At 38.7% G+C, this 25,665-nt stretch overlaps 1 protein-coding gene across 1 annotated transcript in view; it reads right to left on the bottom strand.

Annotated features, from left to right (window-relative positions):
- Nucleotides 1-3,635: 3,635 nt before the first annotated feature.
- The window catches only part of angpt1 (angiopoietin 1), a 38,019-nt gene continuing 15,989 nt past the window's right edge, over nt 3,636-25,665 (bottom strand). Inside the window, exons 2-7 of the mRNA XM_026156314.1 lie at nt 19,825-19,980; nt 19,043-19,164; nt 17,592-17,824; nt 10,489-10,616; nt 8,628-8,729; nt 3,636-4,256 (exon numbers count right to left, since the gene is read on the bottom strand). Coding sequence (XP_026012099.1) covers nt 4,086-4,256; nt 8,628-8,729; nt 10,489-10,616; nt 17,592-17,824; nt 19,043-19,164; nt 19,825-19,980 — 912 coding nt within the window. The 3' untranslated portion in view covers nt 3,636-4,085. The remainder of the gene's footprint in view (nt 4,257-8,627; nt 8,730-10,488; nt 10,617-17,591; nt 17,825-19,042; nt 19,165-19,824; nt 19,981-25,665) is intronic.

Here is a 25,665-nt window from a genome sequence, read left to right as displayed (position 1 = left end):
TCATCTTCACTCAAACATATATTAGTTTAGTGTTTCTGGTTTTCTTGTAAATTATTGAATCACTCATGAATGCTGAGATTCCCTCACTCTCAGTGATAAAGGAATCATAATAATATATTTCTAAATCTTGTACGTTTACTTAAAATTTGATTTAAAAGACAAACTTGTGTTGAATTCCAGGAGACCTTAAAAGATTTTACTTTATATCTGATTTATTTCTTAATTAATGAAAATTATGTTTATTCTCTGTTGTTTGATTTAAGATAAGTTTTGAGTGTTTTTGATTTTAGAGTTTAGTTCAAGTTGAGATTCTGGAGGTTTGTGTGGGTTATGTTTTTAACACATTGGTGGGTTTGTTTCTGTTTATATATCACTAAAACTGCATTGCTCTTTCTCTCCTTTTTGTACTTTTGCTTTTCAATAAAGTCCCAAATAATCCAAATTTCTGTGACTTTTTAAAAAAATAAAATGTACACTTGGCTAAAGTTTCATGAATACAGCCCAAATATTAATGGATTAGCTACAATTTAACTTGTGATAGTTAGCTCAGTAAGCTTAGGTGTAATGATGCCAGCTCCAGTCCATTAAGTGTCCTTGTGACAAAAGTATTGTGTGCGTGTTGTATTGTGGTTCGATGTTTGCTTTTGTGGATGTTTATTTTTTGTATTTGGTTTACCAACACTAGACTTGACAATTTGCATATGATGAAGTAACTGACCTCACAGCCCATTGTTCCTTCAGTGGGCTGGTTTCAGCTATTGTGCAAATGTACTGTTTATGGGAAACCTGCAGTCAGCTGAGACTGAAGAAGTCACCTGGATGAGAGTGACGAAATGTTTCTCCCACTGAAAACTACGTCCAGATGAACAGAATCAACCTTCACACTTTATAGACTTGTGCTATTCCAGAATGGTCGCCTGAATCAGGTAGAGTATAAAAGGAAGCCAGCTGCTTTTAGAGGGCTGGGAACTTTGGCGTGTGTTGACACGTAAACTCATACTTTATTTAATAAAGACTACCAGTTGATGGCAAAATTTAATTCCAGTCTCGTGCCATTTTGTTTGAACTGACACATGACCGCCAGCCAGCTTGACGGAGTTTAAAAGAACTGTTAGTGCAGAGATTTTGAAATAATGTTTGCCGAACATTAATAATCAAGGCTTCTTAAAACCAAATGGTGTTACATCTATAGCCACTGTTTGGTGTTTAACAGTGTAAGGCTTGAGATGCTCTCAGCCACATGTCTCAGATTATTTTAGTTGCTGATAGTTTAGCAGAAAATCTACACTGAACCCTTCAAGCCAGTAGATCCACAGTATGAATAAATATGATTGTAAACAAAAAGCAAACTGATAACAATTTAATGATTCAGATTTAGTCCTGTGAAGTTTACATTTATGTGTATTTATGCTTTACATATATATCACATATATAATTCATTCAGAAACAGACTTTGCACATTCAAAACATGAGAGGACAATAAGTGCTGTGAAGTTATTTATATTTTGAGCTAAATGCTCCTTCGTCCTACAAGCAAAACTAATTTCCATGTGCTCTGAAGAGTGACAGTAACAAAGCTTTGTTAGAGCAGCTGCTTCACCCATGAGTGGCTAAAGTATTTGGAATATGTGAGGAGTTATCTGCTAAAAATAGGTTAGTTCAGATGCTGATGTACATTCATTTTGCAGATCTGCCCTTTTTCACTCTTTGTTGTGTTGAATGCTTCATCCACTTTACAAGTAGTTATAATATGTTTGTTCATTTTCTGTTTATTTAAAACACCTTTCGTGGCTTTGTCCTTAAAAATAAGAGCAATTTGACAGAAATCACACCAGATAAGATGAATCTCACATTTCATCTCAAAATATAAAGAACTCTGAAAAAGTCATGAGCTATGTGTCATTTTTTAAAATACTTTATTAGGAATAGGTGCAATGATTTATGGAAAAATGAACAAACATACAAACAAAAGTATAAATTCAGTATATGAGGCAAAAAGAGAGTCTGTATAATTCTAACAAGTTTGAAAGTGAACATTCGGTATGATCGTCTTTAACAAAGACTCCTGGGCAGCTTTCTTGTCATTTCCTTTATGAGGTCTTCAGGAAGAGTTCTTCAGGACTTCTTGAAGGATGTTTAAAGCTGATTTTTCTGTTCTCTGTGAAGATATTACACAGAGACTATAGACCATAAACTAGAGACAGTTTTCTATGTAAGTTTTCAGCTCATAGCTCTTTGGGAATAAGAAGAAACACTTTGAAAGACTTTCTAAAAGCCTGGAGAGTTATTGATAAAGACTAGTTAAAAATTAAAACAAAGTCTGGCTCTTTGAAAGGAAATATAAAGAAATAAGAATAAGGGCGATTCAAGAATTTAACACAATATTGAAATTTCCTCCTAACTTTAAACTGTGTATCTGTCTCTTGTATAATTTTGTATTGTATAATAGAGTAGCTATTGTTCTTTACATTATTTACAAGGACAGTTCACCCTGCAAATTCACCCCAGGTGAGACCATGCAGTGCTCAGAGAAACTACATGATAAAGAGTAAATAAAATAAAGAGCTATACAAATCTACAGGTATCATTTAGCATGTTACTGTACATGTTAAGGTTTATGAGTACAATTAGAGAAAGACTGAACAAATATGGTATGTTTGGTTAGTTGTTAGTTGTTCAGGTGAAAGTCTCCTCCTCCTTTCTAAATTCCAGTGCAGATTAAGTTTTAAAGTTTCAACAGAAAATACCAAAGTGGAAATGTTTGGCCTTAATGCACAGCACCATGTTGAGGAACGAATAATAAACACAGCATATCACTTGTCAACAGGGTGGTGGAGGAATGATGATGCCAGCTTGTTTTGCAGCCATGGGAACTAGACACGTTGCAGCACAGACAACTATATGTTCACAACCACATCATGTCCAATTACGAACCACAATCTAACTTCTTTAGACTGTAGAAAGAGGGAAAAACCATATAATTAAATCAGGTGATTTGAACATGGAACCTCACAGTCAACAGTGCTGAGCACTGTACCTCTGTGCTTTCAAACTGGAAAATCACACAAATTTAATAATTTGTTTGTATTTTGTCTGCGATTGTAAATGTGAGTTACCAGAAAAAGCAATCCATTTAAAAATAATCCTGATGGACATTTTTGACAGATATGCTGCAAGAAAAATGCTTTGGGTGGCAAACAGTCTTGGCCTTTGCCCACAGCAAATTATTGAGCTGATGTACAGATGGCATGTTACTGTTTTTGTGTTATTTGTTTTTCACAAAATTAAGTCAAATCTTTACATAGAGCTGTGATTTTAAGTCATCATGGTCTTGAACGAGGGAATTTAAAATATATGGGCCTACGGTTCTACTGCATGTTAGCTGTAGTTATGCTGCAACAACACAGGATATAATCCAAGCAGCAATGATCCTCTTGTAAGTAGGAAAAACTCTACCTGCTGATGTGACTGTCCAGCGTTTGGCTTGAAAATATTCTCAAAAGAAGTGTTAGCTTTATGTGACTATGCCATGAGGAAAGCATGAATCAAGCTTTATGCTATAACTGCCTGTAGAACAGCTGAAGCTGTTCTTAGATTTTACTGGTCTGTGCTATAAACACTTTAGTGATCAGTTTATGCCTTCGATCACTCGTTTTGTGTCATATTCAGTAAAACATGAAGTCTATTTTGCAAATTGTAGACATACCATGCGATTCAAAGTCAAACAACCCTCCTTGTCTCATGCGTTTGTTTGCAACCAAGATGGCAATTGCAGAAACTTTCCACTTGAGTCTTCAATGTGGGACTTCAGAAACCAGTAGGTAACCTCACAGAAGCTTCGACCATCTTTTAAAGAGCTTATGGTGCAGATGTTAGCACAGACTGAGTGTTGTGTTGCAGTATAATACAGTTGTTTCTGTTTTGGATGCAATTTGCACTTTACCATCATGCTATGTCCTTTTGTGCAATAAAATATGACTACAATAATGTGTTACTTTGTAGCTGGCTACATCCAACACTGGTAACATGGCAATAATAAGCAAATACTGGCCTGAAAACACAACAATCCCCCACTTTGTCTGCTATTACCTGTAGTTTTGCTTCTCACTGCCTATTTGGAAGCGATCGTACAGTGAAAAGGCTTGGAGCCCGTCCCAGTCGGTCAGCTCTACACGGAGGGCATACTGCCTCTGGTTTGTCAGCTGGTAAACGTACTCATTTCCCAACCAATGCTCTGCAGACAGGGTCCCAAAACCCTGCAATGGAAAAGAAAAATTCAATAATCAGCATGTAAATACCACTGACAATACTTTTTGTAAAGCATAAACTTGAGATTATTCATTGCTCATCTCATCACTTTTCCCTTGGATGATAACATCTTCACACTAGAGGATTATGGCATGAATGGGAAGGAATTTTCTAATTTACTTTTTCCTTTTTATCAATCAGCAATTAGATCAGAACAAACCGTCTCTGATAATAAATGCTGTGGTTGTTTATCCACCAGCAGAAATGTTCTTGTACTGCTGTAGCGTCCTACCCCAAATAGATAAGACTTCCATTACATATTAGACATATTTACATGTTTCTTGAGCATGCTTTTGGCCCAGTCTTTAACTTGGATGGACTTACCTATCTATAAAATTACAAAAATCGATACCAGCTGAATTAGAAGCACACCTTTTTTCCATTTCTGTCTTCCACTAAAGTCACACATGTTTAAGTCATTATTACTTAAAGAATTCGTTCCCAAAACATACACCGCATGCATGGACACTCCTTCAAACAAACTCCAAAGTTTGTATTTGATCATAGTGGCTCCCGGTCACAGGCAAAGTGCTTCTGACAGCAGCGAGAGCAGTGGATTACAGAGGGGGGAATATCACTAAGCAAGATGACATTACAGGTCTGACAGGACAGTCAAGGCTGCTCCGTTAAAGATTGTAAAACAGAGGGGCTGAAATTGTCAAAGCGGTAAAGTCAGAAAGAAGTTGTGTTTGTGCTCTGAGTGTGTAGTGACAAAGAATAGCAACGAGGGAACACAAATACGGGGCATTCCTATGGCCTTAGCCATGTCCTGCTGAGTGGGTGGAAGAGAAAAAGGCTGGGGCCCATTACCACTTTCTCTCTTTTTCTCTCTGTCGCTACAATTGATCTTGCTCCTGATGAGATGTTCCCATCTAAAAGGCTTTAAGTTTGATCCAATGCCTCCTACTGTGACCACAGTTTATCTCAAAAATTCTTGCTTGGAAGAGGCTGCATGTGGGGATCTTTTGACAGTTTTCCCTCATATAATTCTGAAGCTCTGTGATTCTTCACACGCAAACCTGATCTACATCACTCAGCCCACAAAAAGATGAGGAGATGGTTAGTCATATTGTTGGACTGAGCGCTCGGTTTGCATGTCAGTTACACTTTCAAAATGTCCTGATAAAAAGGAAATGTGTATGTTGAGCACTCATATCTCATATGTAGATCTCATATCTCTTACTGACTTACTTGTTCCCAACCTTTGTTTTTTTTTTTGGTTGTCAGGGGAGCTTTAGTCATTTATTAGCACCACCCATCCTATCACTTATACACCACACAGCCAAAAAAAAAAAAAAAAAAAATCACACACTAATATTTTATTGGACCGCCTTTAGCTTTGATGACGGCACCATGGCGATCCTTCAATAAACTTATACAAATTCTTTTTTTTGCCCAGATCTTGTCCCGATGATGGGAGGGTTGAACATCCAAATGAAGTCTTCTCCAGCACATCCCAAAGCTTCTCAGTGGGGTTAAAATCTGGACTGTGGAGGCCAATCCATGTGTGAAAATGATGTCTCATGCTCCTTGAGCCATACTTTCACCGTTTGATCCTGATGAAGCGTGGCGTTGTCATGTCGGAATAAGCCGGTGCCATCAACGAAAGAAAAAAAAAATCAGCTGATGGGAAAACCTGGTCATTCAATATATTCAAGTAGACAGCTGACTGTATTATCTGGGAACATAACATTGATGAACCTAGACCCGGCCAAATAAAGAAACCGCAGATCACAACACTGCCTCTGCAGGCTCGTTTGTAGGCACCAACATTTATCTGCTGCTCTTCTTAACATGTTCCAGCCATCACTTTGGAATGAGTAAATCTAGACTCTCCGAAAGTTGATTCTATTCATCTGGACTCAGCGTTTTCTGTGGAAGACACGTTTCATCACTCCTCCAAGTGACTTCTTCAGTCTCAGCTGACTGCAGGTTTCCCTAATCTTATAAACCGTACATTTGTATAAGATTATAAGATTATAACTTTGGGGAAACCTGCAGTCATCTAAGACTGAAGAACTTACCTGGATGATTGAGCATGCATCAAGATGTAAATCTAGACTCAGACCATATGATCTTTTTCCATTGCTCCAGAGTCAAATCTTTATGCCTTGTAGCAACTTAAAGCCTTTTTTTATTAGCCTCACAGATAAGTGATATTCCTAAGGTTACATAGTTTTTTTGTTCCAATTCCTTGACTTCTCTTCACATCGTCTGTGTGGAAATGCTCCCAGTTTCACTGCTAAACATACTGTTGATTATTTTACTATTTGATTTCACCACTCCAATCATACAAGACTTTTTTTCCAACTACATTTCTTTCTCATTCCAGATTTGAATAACATGTTGGGCAGTTCCAAACCCGATTCGCTTCAATAATCTCCTCAGTTGTTTTCGTTGATTGAAGCAGGCCAATAACTTGATCCTTCTGAAATGGCCTTTCGCATCAGTTAGGATTAAATAATCTGTTGCCAGCCAAAACAATTAATATCTGAAGTTATTGTGCAATAGGAAGGCTCTTAACTATTTGCTTAGTTAAATCCAGGGTTTTTTAAAGTCATGTAGTGTATGCACATTGATGGGTATTTTTAAAGGTTTTTTTTGTTTCAAATGTTTATCTACAGCTTTTAGCTATATATATATATATATATATATATATATATATATATATATATATATATATATATATATATATATATATATATATATATATATATATATGTATTTTTTTTTTCTTAAACTACTTAAGCTCAATAATTCAACTGTTTTTGCATTAGCTGAAGGTCCAAGGAGCCAGTTTTCAAGTACTATCTAGTACTACAACAAACACATTTTAAATGCTTGCTTTCTTGCTGACATTGATCCCCCTTAAACACATGGCATGATATTAATACATTAGAAGTGACTCAGACTGATGGGCAGCTGAGCAGTTACTGTAAATAAAGGTGTTACCTGATAATGCACTTACATGCATGATCTTCAGATCATATTTTAATGCACACGCCACATTCCTCTGTGGTCTCACAAAGAAACTGAGTCTGAGGTTTTGCTGAAATATTAACAGATCTTCTAAATACAATAAATGTGTAAGTACAAGACTTGGGAGACCAAGAATGTGAAAATTGATAACACAATAAAACACTTGTTGATGACTTCTAAACTTTTCAAGGAGACTCTAAGCTGTTAATTAGCCGCATAAATGTCAGCCAAGTCCTGCGAATGCACTCCGTGCACTCCCTCTGTGCACCTGTTCAAGGCAGGAAGGTTTCCACTGGGGTTTTTTTTCTTTTCTTTTTTATCATTTTATATCTTTCTGTTACCGTTTACGCTGCTGACCTTTCACCTTTTTATTTTACCTCAAAAGAGTGAGATTGAGGTCGCTTTGAATGAGAGATTTCTGCCTTATTCCAATATTGCTTTTGTTGATTTTTGTTCAGGCTCTTTCAATAAAAACGCCAACATGAAGATTTCTCATTGAAAAACTGCTGTGGGTTTATATCTGATCCAGTGTGCAAATTCTCTGCTTTGTAATTCCCCAAATGGCTTTATCTTTTCCCACTTACTGATAAATTGTACAACAAGAGCAGCTGAGAGATGAGGTAAAAACTCAAGTAGAAACAGATTATACGGGGAAAGAGGAAACATTAACTGAAAGCAAGTGCAAGGTATACACAGGCAGCTACTATAGCAAACACTAGCAATTCAACAGGCAGAAAAAATAAATCCAAGTTACCATCTAAACACAGCCTAGGTAGGAAATGTTAACACCCTCAATGCAAATATGCACAGCTTTATCCTTGATGACAAACACCTGGCCCAGCTCGACTGAGACTAAACAAATGCTTTGTTTTCAGATTTAGGTAGTAATTTCCTGTTGGAGAAGAGGAAGAATAACAGCAGTGAAGCCTCGGCTAAGGAGCAGTGCAAGTCTCAGACACCCTAGACAATTTTGCTAATACAAAAACGACAGGGGAGATATTGCCGAAGAGGAATGACATCTGGCCGAAGCGTTCCAAATGGTCTTGGATCAGTGCATCCCGACTCTCATGTTTTCATCATGTTCAGTAAAGGCCAAAGTGTGCACGATATTTTTCATCATCACACAGTGGAAGCGTATTTTTTTGAAACAGGAGGTCTCGCTCATCGTACGGTTTCGTAATTTATGCTTAATGGATACAGATGAGCGCGCTCACTCAGTTTCTGGGTGTGTATTCACTTACTGTCTCGTGTTTAAAGAACAAACATTATCCTCTCGTTTTTAATGGATATGAATGAGTGCATGGATGGAGAAGTGCGTGCACGTATTTGTCTTGTCTCACCATCTTGTATTCCTTCCATGTTCTCTGGAAGTCCACGCTGCCATCTTCTCTGCGCTGGATGACTGTCCATCCGCCACCGGCTGTTTCCATTCTGCAGTAGACCTATGCAATGTTAAAAGGACAGAAAGGGAGGGTTGGAAAGTACTGTGTATGAAGGTGATAGAACACTGATAACACCCATAGGTCTTTGCATAGCCTGAAGATGTAACGTAACTACCAAACTAATGAATTCAACATTCAACATTTCAACTCTCAGCGGCATTTACAAACAGAGCAGGGTCACTTGGACAATTATTTGGTTCTAGACACTCCTTTCTCTTGCTTTCTCGATGAATCATCTTTGGGAATGCAATGTATCTAGGTCCTCTTCAAACTCAATCAGCGTCTCCTTATCCCTCAACAGCTCCCTCGAGATGTTCCTCATCAGTGGTCCTTGTTTCTGCAAAATCAAAGTGGAGGTCCAGGATGGACACATACCAGCAGACACCTGGGTGTAATGTGGCCCTTAACCCTTAACCTCAGTGTGTGTAAGCTGATAATGCAGTACTGGCACTCTATCTGCAGTGTTACTCTTTGTTTTGAGGCGGATACCCCGGGGTTTAGCGGAGAAGGTCTCTCACCTCAGCCAGACCACACAGCTGAACACACATGAACAAAGCCTGGGTATAATTAAAGCGGTAGCCCAGACAGAACCCTTCTTTTTAAGACTAGCTCTTCATGCATGCCAAACACACACACACATGCTATGACCATCCACTTTACAACCATCGCTAAAAGTATAGAATAGTATAAAATAATGTTTTTTTTAAATTAACTTAAATTTTTTCGATCTTTTATGCATAGCAAGTAACACACACAAAATAATTTTCAGTGCTGACATGAAGAACCCAGGCTAAAGACAGGTAGGCTAGCTATATTTCCTCAGCAGCTAGTTTTCCTATATAGCTCATTCTAAAAAGACAACTGTCTCGCCCTGTGGCAGCTGGGATAAGATCCAGCCCCGCTGCGACCCTGAACTGGATAAGCGGAAGGAAATGGATTGACAGATGTAAAAAAACAGACTTTTCAAACTTGGTTTGTTTGAACAAAATTAGCAGATCTCTCAGTAATATACCATGGAAGTCGACAGGACATCTTCCAGCCAAAAAGACGTCAGACGCTTCTATGGGAGCTATCCACCCAGAGGCTTGAAGCTTAGATAGCCTACTGTTTAACAAATATCCTCCATAGTTTCCTCATCTTTCGTGGAGACTGGAATAATAAACAACAGCTCAAGTAACATTATACATTAAAATGCTGTGTGAATTTAAATTTCAAAAGGAGATTAGCCAAACAGCTATGAACAGAAATTCGCACACAAACTCCCTAAGTCATGAAATCATCGCTCTCATCAATCAGAGAACGTAGCCAAGTTGGCCAAGGGCTCGCTCAAAGGGAAAAGCTGGGTTTCTCTCTTAGATTAGTTATATTTGGTGCCATAACAGATAAATACACTTCAGTTAAATTCAATAGCGTAGATGTGAAATACATACACACACATACCTTTGTCACCATGCTCAGCAGTGTGGTGTCCTGTTTCGCACCTAACCTCCCTAGTAAACTCCTGAACTCTCAGAGCTGCCAAATGTATTTTTAGCTTTCAATATTTCCGCAGCAGCTAGCACTCATCATTGACACTCATCATTGGCTAATATCCCACGGGTTGGTTTTAGCTCATGCAGAGAAAGCGGAGTCCAATATTTATAAAAAACCAAGTCAAACCCTGTAAATTCACTATAAAAATGCTCCTCAGAGGTGACGAAAGCTGAGATATTTTCACATTACAGAGAAATGCTGGCTGCATGATATCACGGCTTCCCACCTTTTTGGTCTCCTGTGCATTAACGTGGATGGTGTAGACGCCATTCTTATGGAAACCAGCCTGGTACAGGTCGGCACAGTCCCGAAACCTCTTCTCTTCTTCCATGACCTTTGTACTGTTAGGAACAACTGCAGATACACAAGAAATTCGTCATGTTTTTGTCTGCATAACCTCAATGAGTGAAAATTCTCTGGAAAACACTAGGTTACGTCATATTTGACTGAAGTTTACAATTAAAGCCATTTGTTTAACATATGTGGTGTTCAAAAGTTGAAAAATAAAATCTCAAAACCTCCAAAACTCGACAATTCTCTTACTTGCTTAATGAGGAAAACAAAGAAATTTGGAAATGACAGGACTGCTGGATGTGAAAAATGAACGACTTCCTGCCTGGTTGTGTGACAGGTTAAGGAAGTCTTATATGAGCTGTGGAGTGAGCTTGGACAGTTGTTTCCACATGCTTCCCATTTTTACACTGAGCTCACTCCAGCTCCATAAAAATGCACAAACGTGAGTTTACTTATCTTCTAATCTCACTCCATGCAGTAAAAAAATATTAACTAATCCTTCTTGAAGTCTCAAACAATTAAAGCACATTTTTTTTATCACTTGAACGCCACAAAATGTGCAACCTCTTGTATCTTAAAAGTAGAGTTTAATAAGAATCACAAATTGGCACCAAACCCATAGCTGATACAATCTGCAATATTTCAGATGTACATATTTCACAGGGGGAAGAAAAAAGATAATAAAATTCTCACTGCGAGCGTAACCACCAGATCAACTTTTAGAGCAACCAATTCATTTGCAGCACAGAGGTGATCATTGCTGGATATTTTCACACTCTGAGAGAAGGCTTTAGACTGTGACAGACCAGCTGCATCCATTTCCATCTGCTGATAATTATGGCAGCGTTATTTTGAAACCAAGCAAGGGGGTAAGGACAAAATACTACAAGCTATAAATTTCAAGTTCCTGTTATAACAAGTGGTTTTTATTTACTTTCCAAGCCATACTATATTGGTGGAAATACCTTCCGATTCTCTCTCCTCGCTGTCCCTGCCTTTCGCCTCTCATAGAAGGGGGTTGGTCTCAGTTTTCACACCACTGTTTTTTATTGTTGAAACGGTTGAGTCAAAGAAAATGTCAGGCAAAAGTGAAATGTGTCAGTGATCCTTTGATCCGCCCCACCCCCTCTCCTGGATGCAGAACTTCTCAGCAGAAGCAGGCTGCTTAGTTGGGCGTAGTATTGGAACATTTTGACAAGGTATTGAGTGTCGGCAACAAGAATCCCCCGCTGTGACAGGTTGACGGAGTGGACCCTTGCTCTGCAGACTCTAATACAACAAAGAACGGCCCTGTCGGGTGGTAATTGACCCCAAGCTGGCAGACAGCGGGACACATTTTAGAGGCCTGAAAGATCACTGTCAGAGGGGAGCTTTCTGGTATTCAATCTGTAACAGCGTGGACAATTATTTCACAATTGCCTTTGACATCTACCCTGGTGGAAGAAGACTGTCTGCTGAGGGGACCGGACCCTCCAGCTTCATAGCGGCTCCCTTGAACAGCTTGCTGCCCAGCTTTACAAATATTTTTTATGTCCCAATATTTATTTACCAAAAAATATTTTGTGGTTCAGCTGGGACTCGTATTCACCAGGGGGTTCATGTGAAAAGACCAGCAGGGCTTGGGTGTTTGCATAAATCAGGATCCTTGCCAAATGAGCCCAAATACTTGAACTAGGAAGGTTGAATAAAGGAGCTAAATGGACTACCACAGAAATCCCTGCTCCCATGCGACTATAATCAGTCCTCAGTGCCATTGAGAGTTAAAGTGATTGCAAGCGAATTTCTTTATTTTGCGTACTTGCAGATCAAGCATGAAACACACAAAAAACGATGCCAATTCCTTCCCACAACGCATTTACCGTAATGCAGTGATGATTAATAATTGCCCTTGTGATTTATTACAACATGATTTACTTTTGTCCTATTTTTGGATCTCAGAAATCGCATAGCAAAGTATTAAAATCCTATCCCTTCCCTTTGCCAGATACTTGTCAAGTTGATGAACACGATGCTATTTATATTCAAGGTCAACTAGACCCAAGCTGGGTCTCTAATGAACGAATGCAAGTAACAGAAATCTTAACAGACTTCAAAGAGAAATTGGAAACAAGGTACTGTATAAAAATACTAGAGCATGTGTGCCCAGGACAGTGTAGAAAAATCATTTAAAATAAATCATTAAATATAAAAAAAAGAACTGACAATGTAACGGGGTAAAACGGTCTACAGAATGTCAAACAGGGAATTGAGGGTAATATATAAGGAGGGTCACTGGTATCGTGAAAATGTTTTGGGTTCTCTCACTTTTATATCAACTATATCTCTTGAAAAAGTACACATAACACGTACACGTGATTTGCTTTTGGATATTCCTTCCATAGAAGGTATACTACATGCAAACCATGTTTTAGCGATACTCAACTCTTTATACTCAACATTCCTATCAACATTTACATGATTTGCCAAATTTTCGCCACCAATAGCTAAATCATTCTTTTACTTTGATGTTTTTTATGTTTGGGCTTCAAACGCCATTTGGTTGATGCTTGTAAAAGGGTTAGAGGTTATTGTGTTCTAGTTAACGAGAGAAAAAAAGTCTGACTTCTAAACTAAAACCATTCTCCCTTCTCTAACCTGAACCAAGTGTTACCGCAACCTAAATCATTGGAGGAAAACGACACAAACCCAAGTCTCTGGTGCCAAACAAAGTTCATGGACTGGAAAGCGGCTTTGTTTTGAAATATTTACCGTACCAAATACTTTTCTTTTCGTGACACAATTCTTTATGCAAGGCCTCTAGTGGGGACATGTGCCGTCTATGTAATCTTTTTAGTTTTATTATGTAGAACAATTTAGAATGCTCGCTAATTGTAATTTGTAGCTTAAATGTATAAAATTGCAAACTTTAGCTTAATAAATATCAGAATAAAATATGCAGTTTTACCCTTATACGTACAACAACAGCGTGTTTGATCGCTACAAAGAAATTAAATATTTCGGTTGCACCCTTAGAAAATGCAGCAGAGTTATCCCTACTTTTGGATAGGTTATTCAGGTGGATGGAAATAACTGCACACACTTTACAACCAGCCAGTGAAGCATGAAAACAATCGCGTGCAGCAAATTTGGTCTGGAGCGTCTAACGAAGTGGTTTACCATGCTCTTTTTTTTAGGACATTACACAGAGAAAAGGCCATGTTTTTTAGGCATTGCATGGAACCTTAAAATAATTATATTCTGACTAAGCAGCTGTAAAAATGATGAATGTCATTCATTTAGTTGGATAATAGAACACTGTAAAACAAAATCACATTTAGCAGCCAGATTTTTTTTTTAGCACAGTGTTCCAAAGCTGAGGTCAGGTATTGTTCATAACAATGTGTGGCTCAGTGCTCTCTAATGAGGTTCCAGTAATGATTGCAACCTATATAAGAAATCCACTGCAGCATCTGGTCATTCTGAAAATATCTCCCTGGCCTCACTTTGCATAGCAACAGCTGAAACACACACTGGAAACTTCAATTTTAGGAAAAGCAAGCGATGGACAGCTGGTGGGAAAGAGTCTTTTTTTAAATTTAGGGCTTTTTGTAAGCATCTGTCAGTTTCCCCGCACTCAAAGATGATTTGAGGCCACGTTTTAAAGGAAGTGCTCAGGCTCCATTTCCAAACAAGAAGTTATTAACGCAAGCAGATGCCCCCCGATGGCATAAAATGCTAAATCTTCCCTCGAATGAAAACACTCATTTGTTTCTCAAACAAACTAAAGCCCCCCCCTGAACATAGAAAAACAAGCTCTGCTTCTTCTGTGCTTTAAATGCTGCTGAAAAGCAGGCGCGGTGCATCAGATGACCAGTGAGCTCTACCAACTCCTTCACCTTCTTCAGACAGGGCTTCCCCCAGGAGCTATTACAGTTTGACTTATCTGGGCTGGGGTGAGGAAAGGGCAGACCTCTGACCTGCATGCCCGCCCCAACCTTCAACACCCCCTTGGAAGAGGAAAGGACCAACCACAGAGCAGCAGTGGCCATGTTCCATTTCTATCCCCTCTTATTAGGGTAGCCACCAATCATGGGCTGGGGGATGGGCTGGGATACCCTGCTCACCTAACTAACTCTAAAAATGCCACACATGGCACTGAGTTATATGCTATAAAATAATGATTACCAGAGAATTTAATCAATGTTGTTAAATTACAACAACAACAGCAAAACAGAGATCTACAAGTCTCACATCAAGACACGCATCTTAATATAAGGAATGTGCAGATGATCCATATGGCCCAGGCAGCCCAAAAGGGTCCCAAAAGACCTCCGGTAATTAAATGTAATATATACAAATCCAGACTAAGCATAGAGGCAGTCCGTGACCTTTTTCTGCATGGAACATTAAAATGACAAAAGTCAGCAGCATGATAAATACAAAGCATGTGTTAATCATGTGCAGCAGCTATCCGCTCATGACTCCTTCATCCTTTCAAGCCCTTGTTGTTTCCTGTCTGATGGGAAACGTCGAGAAGCACTGTGGGGTCTCGAGGCGTCTCTGCAGGAAATCCACAAATGGAAATGAGGTTACAACCATCCCCCCTGACACGGACTTGCATGTCAAATCTCCTGTGACCAAAGGGATTTTGGGCAAATGTTAGGATCAAGTAGGTTTTAATGTTTAAATGCCTGAGAAGGGGGTAAATGAGTTCACTGCGTTTGACCGAACAAGAAAGGTTGCATTGCTGTCGGGTCAAACATTAGGCCAAAAGGGAAATCCCTAGTCTCGTATTAACAGTGAGGGACCCAGAGGAATGAAATAAGCCAATTACTTCATGGACAGAGTCGTGTCTAACATCTCGCTGAAGCCGTGTACACGGACTTTATAAAATTAAAGCGTGAAAAGCGATTGTTGTGAAAAGTGCACCACGCTGGTTTACGAGAGCCACTAAATTGCTCTAATGGGAGCACATCGGGTTACAATAAGAAGCATGTTTCTTTCTTCATGCTGCTTTCAATGGTGCTCGGCATTATAGCTAGTGCATCCCTGTGTTACTCTGCATGGGGTAAGGTTTGTAGAACTGGTTTCATCATAATATCGCATGGATTGTCAAATCAAAGCTATTGTAACAGAAAGATCTGACCAGAGGAACTAAGTAATCCAAAACAGCTTGCTGCCTCACGGGTCAAACTTAACATAGCCAATCCACAAACTTTGCTTTTCACATTGTGGTTTGGCAAAGGTCAGTAAGCATCTTCTTGCATTGGGGTCATCGGTGATGGGGGTAGAAAACATTTAGAGCAGTGCATGTCCGACCAATGGATGATTGACAAGTCTTAAAGAAACATAAATATAAACTTTTCTTCCCCATTATAGTCCAAGCCAGTGAATTCTGGACAGTCTTGATTTTTGCTTTAGGGTGAAACAAGAGTAAGAATTTAAAGTTAAGCAAGTGTCTATTTGAGGCTGTATTTACACACAGCAGTGGGTTGCCAGTCACAGGATCTCCCTGTACAACTCCTCCATCCTAGTCACTGTACACAGTGCAATACTTACACCCTTTTGCACATTCTCTACTGTGAAAACAAATAACAAAGTTTACAGTTTAGGGTAAAATGTCAATCATATATATTTAATCTCTGTAATATTCTGCATATCGTTAGCTTCATAGAATAAGTGCCTAAGTCATTGGACTAAGTCAATGACTTAGGCACTTATGCTATGAAGCTAACGATATTTATAGTTGAGCTGTTTGTATATATGTTAGAGCTATTTCTTACATTTTGTAACTTTATAATATATTGTATTATTTGATTTAATTCAGTTTGTTACTGTCCTTATTGTCTTATAATAATAATAATAATAATAATAATAATAATAATACATTTTATTTATAGGCACCTTTAAGACCCTCAAGGTCACCTTACAATACCACAGAACAGAAGCAACAATAAAATATAATAAAACAAAGCAAAACAAAATTTAAACATAAGGTAAATAAAAAAAAACAAGCATGAAGATATAAAATCAAGTATAAAAGCGGAGCACTGTAAAAATGGACTAAGACAGATCAGGTGTATGCAATTCTGAATAGATGGGTTTTGAGATGTGATTTAAAAGTGGTGAGACTACTAAAGGCTCTGAGTGTCATGGTAGTCAGAGCTGAAGAAGAGCAAAGTGAGTATGTATGGAGAAGATCAGATGAATATGGAGGAGCGAGGTTATGAAGTGCTTTAAAAGTAAGAAGCAGGATCTTGAAATTGACATGGAGGTGAACTGGAAGCCAATGGAGCTGTTTAAGAACGTTATATGTTCAGTGGATCTAATTCTGGATACAATATGAGCAGCTGTACTTTGAACTAACTGCAATTTATGGAGAGATTTATGAGGTAGACCATAAAGAAGAGAATTACAGTAATCTAAACGAGATGTGACAACAGCATTGACAAGTATGGTAGTTCTGTTCGGAGTGAGTGAAGTCGAAGGCGGTTAATATTAAGGAGAATAGGAAGACCGAGTGATATTATTTATATGTGCTGTGAAGGAAAAAGTGCTATCGAGGATGACACCAAGACTCTTGACCTGAGGGGAGGGTGTGACAACAGAATTATCAATGGATAATGAAACACTTCTTGTTGGGACTTTAGTCAGTTTTGATTTGGTGCCTGTTAAAATGAATTCTGTTTTATTGCTATTAGGTTTAAGAAGTTGGAGCAACTGTAACCACATAATTTGCTTAGGGATGAATAAAAAGTATTTCTCAAAGGTTTTTGCTCTCAGAATTCTTGACTTGTCTTCATCTACTTCTTTGGCACCACAGACCTCTCCTGTGTTGTCTGTTGTATCTTATATATATAGCACCATGGTTATGGAGGAACGCTGTCTCGCTTCATTGTGTACGGTACCATTGCACATGCTTGAAATGACAATAAACCCGCTTGACTTCACTAGACATCAAAGGATATGCTTTTCCAAGATGGCTACAGTGTAAAACAATATTTATGCTTTGAAACATTCCAAACTTTTACACATTTATGACTCCAGTTTGCTTACCTCCATCTTTAGAGCAGAGGTTGAGCAGGTTGTGGACAGTGTCCATCATCTCCTGCTGCTGTCTCTGCAGTGCCGTGCTGTTTCCTGTGGTCCGGCTCAGCTGGGCTTCCAGCTCTCTGATAACGCCGCTCTGCCTTCCCACGAGGTTTTGGAGACTTCCCTTTTCCTGCTTCAGTGTCTCTAACTCCTCACGGTGTCTCATCTCCATCTCTAACATCTTCTCCTCTAGGAAGCTGAGGGGAAAAGCAAAACGAAAGAGTTTATTATGGAACATGGTGAAGTTGTTAATTATTATTTCCTTCCAGGTCATCCAACGTCTATGGAATTGCATTTGTTTTCATAGGATTTAAACTGATCCACAGTTGTTTGGCAGTTTATGCTTTAATCCTGCCTCTGATTTACTAGTTATGCAATACATATCAGTTTCATTTATTTGCAATTATGAGCAGGGATCAGGTGATTAAAACATATTTATTTAAATTTCTTCATATTTGACTTTTGGTTCCCACTGCGCCGCCTATGACAGACACCCAAAGTAATTATAATCAACATGTGGCAATACTCCCCTCACTATCTCCCATGAGGTGATTAGAGAACTCCAATTCAGGAACTTTCCCTGACTAAAATACAAACAATGATGTCTGTAGGGTTAGTTGCCATGTTTTCCTCACACAGTATAAACATGTGCTTCATTGTTCACTTTGCAGGCCCATTTGAGGTAAGTGAATACGCTATTACGGAATCTGAGCTTTACAATCTAATACCTCAAAGATGATAGAAGTTGACATCAAATTCATAATCATATCCTCCCTGCAGTTATAAGATCGGTAAAGGAAATACATATGAGATTGAATAATGTCATAATTGCTTAAGCTTAGGAAAATTGCTCTCGGAAATCTATGTCCATAAGCTTCAAGCATAACTGAAGTCTGATTCACCAGAAACTATGCTTTCAAATGGCGATCTTTTTTTTTTTTTAAGTGATTGTCTCAGTCTCTGCAGATATCGCAGTGAGACCTATGGACTGAAAAACTACATCATGTAACACAATCCCACAGGACTAATCACTGTAAAGAACATGGTTTAGAGTTATGAAAACATATCCCACAGCAATATTTTAATTGCTTGATTTTGCAACAAATACAAAGTGGTCCAAAACGGAAAGCGAGGCTTCGTGGGGTTTAGTTGGATCTACTGAGCACGAAGAGAGTATGAGCTTCTTATCATTGCTGCTGTTTACATAACTAAATATTATTTTGGAAAATCTGCTAACAATGTCAGAGAGCGCTGGTAGTAAGCTTTTGATTTTGTTTATGCAATCATGCAGCAAACAGCAGCAGCGAGTGAAAAATGTTTAGTAAATTTGCTGGCCTTTCGCCCATCGATACATCATCTTTATTACCTCCGGTTTATCTTCGGTTGCCAGTCTGTATTGTGTATTGTGTGTTTACCTGTTCTTGTCATGCAGCTTGCTGATCTCATTGGTCTGGACCATTAATTGCTTCTCCAACTTGTTGGTTGAAAGAGAATTTTCCAGCAGCTGGATCTCAAGCCTTGATGTTTGATTCAGAACCTGCCACGGCAAAAAAATACGGAATACAAAAAATCAATATTATACTTTGTTAGTCCCAGTAATCATAAATCAGCAACAATGTAACAAAATGTAAGATAAACCAAAAGCACTTGAGAAAAAAAACAAAGCACTGTACATTCAAGCCACACATAAATCCCCAGCTTTGTTTTCATTTTGTCAAGCCTACACCTAGAACATGGGAATATGTAGAACATATTTATCTCTACTATGTTTATACTTAAAAAAAAATTGTGAGCAGTTATCGTTTTAGTGCTTTTGTAACCAATGACGTACACAATCTATTGCAATTTGCAGATTATTGCCCATAAAACAATAAAAATGAGCACAGCTTGGGTGAAAACCCATTAGGTGATTCAGTACGTTGAATAAATGAGCTAAAAATGACCCGTGCACTTACTTTTCATCACCTTTTACTCAAAGGTCAACTTTACTCAATTTTCAGTACTCAAAGTACTGAAAGTAATCGATAGGCATTCATACACCATCGTTATTGTCTTTGGCCAGTTTGCTTTTTCTTTTTAAGAAAAAATGTGTAAAATAGTTAGTGAAGCACAGGATATACCTACACAGTGTTATTATAACAATTCACTCAAATATGTAGGCATCTGAAAACATTCGAAAGCATTTTTTAAGCGTTACCTGAGTCTCAACATCAGTGAGTTTGCGTGTTTGTTCAGCAGTCTGAGAGAGGAGGTTGGTTCCCATTTCCAACATGGCTGCAGTGTGGTTGTGGACAGCACTCTGCTGCAGCTGAGCCATCTCTGTTTTCATACTCTCTTTGATGTAGTTCTCAATCTACAGAAAAAAAACAAGGAGAAAGAAGCAACAGATTTACACCCAAAAAAGAAGACAGTGGCATACTGACACTGGTGATTACTGGTGACACTGGTGACATCCAGAATATACCATCCACTGTGTATGTGAAGATACTGGCCCATTAATATATAAATGAAAAAAAAAAAATAATCCCAACATCTTCACCATTCAGGTTTCTTAAGTTTATCTAGAAAAATACACACATACTTTTTATTTCATATTACTTGAAAGGAACTCGATTGAAGAATGACCTTAGTTCATACAGGTGCACAAACATGCTGGTGGTTAGCTGATGCCTGAACAGATGAATAGATATTAGCCGAAGCTTGTCTGGATAGAAGTTTTTCCTCCTTATCTCCAAACTAGTCTGTGCTCCATAGCCAAACAAATGACAATACGGCGGTAAAGGTTTAGGTTCTCCTATAGATTAATTACATAGATCACCTGGATTAAGAATAAACTCTGAATTCTGTTATAATTAGGAAATTTCATGTTTTTCTTTTGGTTTTTTAAACAGTGAAGAATATAAAGGTATGGATACAGGGTATAGGAATAATAGCAGGTAGCCAGAAATCCACCAAGAAACTTGTGTCCAACTGCGGCCACGCACAACTGGCTAAAATCTACGCACTTGGCTAAAAATCTGTCAGATACAAACAAGGAGAAATTATGCTACATGCTACAATGCATATACTTCACATACAGTTTATATTGGTGGGCATAACATTTTCAGAAGTGACAGAAATATCTTTTTTATCTGTTTGTATAATTCAATAGAAAACATTTATCCTGCAACTATTTCCAGTAAATGATTTGTATGCAGATAAAAAAAAAAGACTTTTTTGCTTTCATAGCAAATAAATGAACTGCAATATTTTAATCAATCCAAGACTGATGGATAATAAAAGAGAACCGAGGCGGATCCCTGTTGCTCTTCAGCAGACATTGCCAGTTCTCAGCTATTGGTGTGGCTCTGCCAAGTTGAATTAAGCGTACAATGCAATATCCTCTGTTGGCGACAATATAGAAGTAAAATTAAACATTTTTGCAGGCTGGATTTCAGACATAATATGGCTTCATCTAGCTGTGAACTACACAAGACTGATATAAGTGTCACTTTTCATATAACCTCCAATGGTCTGGCGTCAAGACATAGAAAGAAAACAAGGAGTCTGGAATTTGCAAAGTTCTAATAATGATGGATTATTCTGGCTGATAATGAACCACAGACTATGACTGAGAAAAGGTGATCGGTAAATCTGGAACTCTATGGTTCGTGTGATGATTTCATACAATCATAGACCCCGAGTCTCAGGGCAGTGAGAGGTTTGGCACAGCTTAAGTCATCTCGGAAAAACAAAACGGTATTGAAGAGACAAATGACAGAAACCTAAGAACAGCTATCACTTCACGGTTTGTCTCAGTGTGGCTGAATCATGGCTGGACCTTGCGAGGGTCATAAGTGGAAAGTACCAAGGAGAAAAGAGATTATACAAACACGCCCATTCATGTAAAATCAGCACTTTGGAAGCTGTAAAGTAGGTCTATGTGGGTGTTGGGTTATTTAGATGGTTTCTAACCTCGACTCCAGTTAAATGCAGTGTTTTTTCTTTTACTGACTACCAGCAGAAACTATTGTCGGCAGTAAAAGCAAATAGTTCTTTCCACTGCCGAGCTGAATTTGTGTCACTCAGCAGCAAGATTGGGATAGTGAAAAATGGGTGTATAACGAAAATGCAAAGGTTTTATTCTGCTAAGATAGAAAAAAAACAGGGAATTAAAAAAAATGAATATTCAGCACAAATAATTTGGTTTAAGCCTTCACTCAGTGCTTATTGCTGTTTTAAATGTTCATTCAGTAGTAATGAGTAGTCACAGAGGCCTAGAAAGTGATTCCATGCAACTACCGTTTACTAGGGAAAAATATGTATTCCCTGATGAGTTGGTAAGTAGTTGCTCAAAGTTGCTGGCCTTCACTGGATGAAATCAATCACGAAGAAGGTGCTTAGCATTTACTCTCCAAATGACAGTGAAATTTGAAAAAGTGTAAGTAAAACTGGTGACCGTTTGCCTTCAAAGTCAAAGCTGTGCCTTACCACTGTAACCAACACATTCCAAAAGGTCCAACTTTTACTTTGAAGGTAACGGTCACTTTTTTCAGTTTGTTTGCACTTCTCTCACTACTGCTTGACGAGTACTTTGTGAGTATTTGCAGACAAGTTGGCGTCTTCCAAGCAAACTACTGGCGAACATGGAAACCAGCCAGCAACCCAGCAAGCCAGGACGTTTTTTTGGTGCAGCATCCTATACCTTTTTATCAACTTCCTCCATCAACCACTCAGCATCTTCCTGCACTTCTACCTAGTAGCTGGTGATTGGCAGAGGGGTCACTGATTGGTCTCTCAGCCTGTGTGAATGAGGCTTAGCAACTGGTTTCAAAGGAACTGCCACCAACCATTTAGCTGATACTCATTTTACCCTCACAACCAGTGGTTGCAAGATGGTCATCAACTGGTCTCTGTGCCTTTATGAGTGGGGCCTAAGATCTGATATACAGAGCGATCTAAAGAAACCATATTAACATTAAAGTGATTATATTAGCAGGGGCTTTTAAAGTTTTATATACTTTCAAGTGAAAAATATTACTTAGAGCTATGTACCCCTTATAACAGTAACATAGGCAGACTATAGACAAACTTGTTAGCCACATTAAGGTACAGGTCATCTCAGGTCAAAAAGGTTAGTAGAACATATTTGTCTCTCACCAAAACTAATTAGTCCACTTTCATAACTATGACCTTAAGTAACTTCTAATTTCTAATAGTTTAATACTATTAGAGCCTTCTTAATTTCTTCTAGAAATGGCTAAATCTATCATCTCTTTTCAGATAATCATTGTTTGCTAAGTGAGAGTCTCATAAACACAAGTTTATGTTTCCCTAAGTGCTACTTTACAGAAGTATTAAGGTTTTATGGTGGTGTGTTTGGCACAAGCTGACTTCATGTGGCCTGCCTGTGACTTTACTAATTATGCTCCGCTCCATGACATTCATCCTTCAGTACCTTAAGTGCACTCTGTACCCTTTGCATGCACAGACTGGTCAGAGTAAACAGTTTATGAGGCACAACTGGATGTTAATCACCAAACAGGCTGTTTTGAGCCCTTTAGAATGTAAATGACAGGATAGAGACTTTAAAAGCAACTGTTGCTGATAGAAACGTTCTGAGCAAGCACATTTTCATACCAAGCATAACACGCAAAAAGGTTGGAATGGCATCATGTCAGACATCCAACATACGGATCCTGCAAATAATTATGGCAGATCTACTGAAATACCAATGCTTGAGAGCCAGGCACAGGATAATCCCTTTAAATGATACTCTCTGTTATGATTACTATTTAAAATAACTTCTGATCTTCTTCTAAACAATTGCAGTAGCAGTGCAAAGAGACACTGTGAAAGTAAGAAACTGCAGGCCTGGACTTTTTAAAATACTTTCCAGTGGAGCTTTGTCACATCTCTACTTATCTCCAGCTCTTTGTGCATGCAGGGAGGTGATGGTAATGGTGTTACTGGGGCAGCCTGGCTTCTGGGATACATCCCTTTCACTCATGCCTGGATGCATTGCAGGCCACTTTAACAGAGAGGATGGGAGTTATTACTTACCATGATCTACCCCCCGCATCAGCCCTTCCCAATGTATCACAGGCCTATTTGCTGGCTTAGACCCAAAGCCAGCAAATAGGCTCCACTTATGCATTCTTATCGTTCACTGACAGCGGAAGGTGAATTTGACACCACTCTTTAAAATCCGGGTCTATAATTCACTCTAGTAGGGCTTTAGAAGGTGCTACCCTGACTTACTGCAGGCCACTTTCTGCAGCTGTATAAAATAGGAGAAACTTCTGCCGTATCTTAAAAACTGTCTAACTCGGTCACTCGATTGTTTGTTTTAAAAGCCACCTTTAAATGGTTTTAGGACCGCTGTCTTAAAGTCTGTCAAGATTAGATGAGTAACAACTCAGACTGAACTTGTAGCAGATCTCTGTGACCTTTGCTCCAGTGGCCAGCATCCAGAGATTTACTCAATTGCTGCCACATTTTTTGTCCTCTAACAGGATGTCATGTGAGAAAGACTGACATAAAATAAATAAGAAACAAACATAGGCCCGGCATGTCAAAGTAGACAGTTTCATCAGGCAGTTTTAAAAGAGCTGTTTGCTACACCACACCTGTAAATTACTGAATAATATCCAGGCTTATATGCAGTGTTCTGTGACATAATTTTCTGCTGCAGCAAACTTTATTTTAACAAAGTTATCCTTTCCGTGGACTGTTGTAAACTTGCATGAAGAATCTACAACTACAACAAAAAACTACAACTGGAAACTCAACAACACTGTAGTTTGATCCTATTTAGTTCACCTTGTAGATAAGCGCTCTAACAATATAATGAAAGTTAACAACTTCCAGAGTGCTCACTCATCTACTTCCTGACAGACATATCAGCTAGCTGCAACCACACAAACCCATCCATTGCATAAGATGAGTTGTCATGTTTACTGAACAAATGCTTGGGGTATATGGTAAATCTTATTAACTTTTTGAATCAAAGTTTTTTGCTTGCAGAGAGCTGGAAGTTTCTACGTGTTTCTTGTGTGGTTCGTACTTGCGTTGGTGTTGCGAGTCACTAACTGAGTCATTAACTGTGTCACTCCCTCTGCTCTGGCTCACACAGACTATTTAGGTCTTGCAGTCACGTACCCGCTAACTATGTGATGTCAACTTGTCTGCCATTTTGAACGTGTTGCAACATTGGATCAAGTGAATAAGGCTTCAGTCAGACAGGATGAGAGAACGGCCCAATATCATATTGCAGCAACCAGTCAATTCAATGGGTATTCTGACCAGTTGGTGATTGCTGGAGGTTGATGCAGTCATTCTGATATTCATTCCAGAAGCAACAGTCACACAGCCCTATAGATTGGTCAGTGACCCCGGTAGGAATTTTGGGTCTTGAGAGAAAATACTTCCCGTTAATATCCCAATGAAACCTCCTTGATATAGTCACTAGCAGGTTGCTACAGACACCGGTATTTCAAACTAAATATGCTGACTACGAATACTTGCTGACCACTAGTTGAACATTTGTGAAACTGTGCAAGAAATGGAGACCATTTGCCTTGAAAGTAAACACCGCGTCATTTGAATCATGCAAATTGCAGTGCTGACGCACAACTTTCACTTTACAGGCAAGCATTCACCACTTCGGGTTTGTGTTGCAATTTTTCATGTTTCACTTTTTCTCAGTGTACCGTTAGTTAGCACAGTTAGAGTGTTGGCAGACAAGGTATCATCTTACATGCAAACTACTGGCAACTAAGCAATCTGTTAACAATCTGTTAACAACCAAAATAACCAAAAGGAGATTTTTTTGCACCACATCCTCTTTGTGACTGATTTCGCTCAATGACAGCCAGCAACCACCAGAAACCTCTCGATAATCCATCTGGGAATATGCATTTTTCCTTCAAGACTGGTGATTCTATCATGTTCAATATGGTAGACAGCTCTTGAGCACTGTGTGTGAACCTCTATAGTTGATGAATAAAGCACCTTTCAAGGCATATGTCTTACACAAAAAGCAGAAGACTGAGAACAT

The sequence above is a fragment of the Astatotilapia calliptera genome, chromosome 22 (assembly GCF_900246225.1).
Source record: "Astatotilapia calliptera chromosome 22, fAstCal1.2, whole genome shotgun sequence".
Classification (NCBI taxonomy): Eukaryota; Metazoa; Chordata; class Actinopteri; order Cichliformes; family Cichlidae; genus Astatotilapia; species Astatotilapia calliptera.
This window is presented reverse-complemented; position numbering and strand designations above follow the sequence as displayed.